The 3,063-nt window shown below is 35.7% G+C and overlaps 1 protein-coding gene across 1 annotated transcript; it reads left to right on the top strand.

The window, feature by feature from the left end:
- The first annotated feature begins 1,157 nt into the window (after nt 1-1,157).
- LOC147809459 (dnaJ homolog subfamily B member 6-like) lies at nt 1,158-1,640 on the top strand. The gene has a single exon (XM_087162822.1). The coding sequence runs from the start codon at nt 1,158-1,160 to the stop codon at nt 1,638-1,640; it is 483 nt and encodes a 160-aa protein (XP_087018948.1).
- Nucleotides 1,641-3,063: the final 1,423 nt, after the last annotated feature.

The raw sequence follows: 3,063 nt of genomic DNA, 5'->3' as shown, positions 1-3,063 counted from the left end.
TGACGAAAATGAAATGGGTCCAGATGAAATCTTCCTGAATCAGAATAACCAGATGACATCGCCTTTGAATCTAAAAAAAATTGTAGATCTTTTAATGTGTGAAATTAGAATTTTGCAAGCAGACGTTTGGTTGGGAAAGACACCCACACAAATCAAAGAACGTTGGAGAGTAACCTTGAAAAAAAATCAAACCATTCATTGAATCATTGAAGCGTAAAAAAAAAAAAAAAAAAAAAAAAAAAAAAAATTTTTTTTTTTTTTTTTTTTTTTTTTTTTTTTTTTTTTTTTTTTTTTTGACATTGCAGTTTAAAGCCAGGCGTTGAGTTTTGATGATTTCACACTCTTATTGGATCAACGACAGCAGAGGATTGTCAGCTGCAAAAAGTAATTTAACAATGATGACCCTAAAGCACACGCCTTGTGAATCGGATGAGAAGCCTCCTGCTGCTTCGTGGAAGTTGTTGGCATGTTCTTATATACCAGACTCTGACAAGTCATGGACATCTCGGATTGTAGACCGATTCCTTTACAGGTTTGAATTTTCCGATGAAAAATTGTACCAAGACCTAAAAGATATAGCTGATGAGTACATCAAGACAGAATACACAGCATTTGAGCCGATGGCATTGATAACCGACATACCATTGAACACCGACATGTGTGAATGGAGCGATTCAGAAATCAATTTCCAAATACTTATGATAGCTATATCAATGCTTAAGCGAGACCAACCAATACAAATTACTCATATATTTGTATTTCTGCGCATTGTTCGTTTGTCATTAGTAAATCGATACTGTTGCGATGTAGGGCCCTTTGATTGCGCTCGAAAGTTTTCAGACAGGTGTGAGCGATTCATTTCATACATGTTTGATGATTGTATTGAAAAGCGTGGTGGATGGAAGCGTATCCTCGACAACATACAAAACATGTTATTAAGAAACAAATTGGATTCTTTAAACGTGAAAGACGCCAGTGAATCACTCGAAGAGACAAATACTACACAGAATACAAGTTAAGCTTTAAAAAAAAAAAAAAAAAAAAAAAAAAAAAAAAAAATTTTTTTTTTTTTTTTTTTTTTTTTTTTTTTTTTTTTACTTCTTTAAATCTATGCGTCAAGTATCCTTGCTTAAATAAATTTTTTTTCAATGGAAAGAATGGTTGACTATTATGCTGCGTTAGAAATATCAAAATCCGCCACTACTCAAGAAGTTAAACAGGCATACAAAAAACTTGCTCTAAAATGGCACCCTGATAAAAATTTAGATGAAAATGAAGAAGCTGAGAGAAAGTTTAAAGAAATCAATGAGGCCTATGAAGTATTGTCTGATGAAGAAAAACGTAAAATATACGATAAATATGGTAAAGATGCCGATGCGGGCCACAATCTTATTTTTTCTCCATTTTCATTCCAAAATCGAGACGATTTGTTGAAACAGTTTTTTGATGAATTTCAAAGAAATCGTTCATTTTCCATGTTTGAAAATGCGCCTGGATCACGAAGTATTAGAAATATAAGTAATTTTATAAATGGGATGAAAATTGAAACTACAATAGTTTTGGTCGACGGAGTAGAAACGGTGACTGTTTATGAAAATGGTATTCTGAAATCAAAAACCACTAACGGCTTAGTGCTATGAGTAAACATATTATCCCTAGATTGGAAGAAAAAAAAAAAAAAAAAAAAAAAAAAAAAAAAAATTTTTTTTTTTTTTTTTTTTTTTTTTTTTTTTTTTTTTTAATGTTATATAATCTTTGGGACAGACTAAACTTATACCAATGCCGTTCATGACTGCAAGCATCCGTGTGCATTCACCTCAGCTGGTTTGGAACAAGCATTTATTATCTCATTACCTAGGAAGTTTTTTCAAGCTACACCATCCAAATATTTATCAATTTAAAATATTCCCTGTGAGATATTGGGAATATCAAGGCTCTTTTATCAAGTGTCACATTCTCATTTTGTACAATTATGGATTTGTACGTGCAAGAACCTACCAGCCCCTTCTTAAAAAACTCAAACGACGAAGGACTCGTTACAGTGAAAACAGACAACGTGCCCCCGCACTGCCCTCACATTGAAAAAGGTTTACGCTGCGCCTGCACTTCAAAGGACGGAATCGTTGTCAGTGAGCAAAGCATCATAATCAACAATGACGCCCACTTATTGTGCGCATTTCCTTGTTACGCCTTGCCAAGCCATTGCACTCTGGAAGAGGAAAAGACGATCGTGACATGGTTGACTCGAGAGAAATTTCACAATTTTGGTCATCATTGTAAACGAATAGGAGGTCAAAAGAGAAAATTTGAAAGGTTTTTAATGCCCAATACCGTATTTTTGAAAAAGTCAAACGTTTCTTGTGAAAAGTGTTCCACATTTACATTAAGAGGTGAACCCGTGTTTTTCTTGAGTAAAAACGTTTTATCGGCTCAAAACAAGGGTCCCACGTTGGAAAGCGTTTTGTGTCCAGATGCATCGGCCCAGTAAATATGAATTGCAACATGCTGTTTTGTACGCAACAGAAAACACTCGCTTGTACATGATGGAAAAGTACCGAAAACGATATCCTCTTTTGTTTCAACACGCTGAAATACATACTCGCCCCGCCACACGTCAAGATTATTATATACCCGATTCATTGACTCTGAAATGTATTGTGGTGGAAAAAACTGCCTTTACCGAAAAGGGCTGTGCGCAATTGGGTTGTTTTCCATACAAATCAGATGGAATACCCTGTGAAAAAACAGATCCTGTCCAGTGGATTCCCATCGGAAGCAATCATCTCTCCTTGGCGTGCCAGCCCAGTTGTTGGCGATCCTCTTCGACCGTCGATTCCGAATGGATCAACGACCAATGTATGGTGGTCAATCCTTTGAAGAAACTGCTCGCCATATTTCCTGAAAAGGCATTTGGATTAGAGTCAAAGCATACTTTACACGAAGGGTTGGATTGGAAAAAGGGAAACATGTACTTGAATAAAGATTACTGCGCCGCCTATGGTTTGGAATTTGATGGAAACGACTGCTATTCTCCAACTGGGCAAACCATTTTGGAATTTCTCG

The sequence above is a fragment of the Parasteatoda tepidariorum genome, chromosome 5 (assembly GCF_982258835.1).
Source record: "Parasteatoda tepidariorum strain Cologne lab strain chromosome 5, Ptep-v5.0, whole genome shotgun sequence".
NCBI classification, from domain to species: Eukaryota; Metazoa; Arthropoda; class Arachnida; order Araneae; family Theridiidae; genus Parasteatoda; species Parasteatoda tepidariorum.
This window is presented reverse-complemented; position numbering and strand designations above follow the sequence as displayed.

Coding starts and splice junctions, on each gene's coding strand:
- LOC147809459 (XM_087162822.1), top strand. CDS start 1,158: ATGGTTGACTATTATGCTGCGTTAGAAATATCAAAATCCGCCACTACT.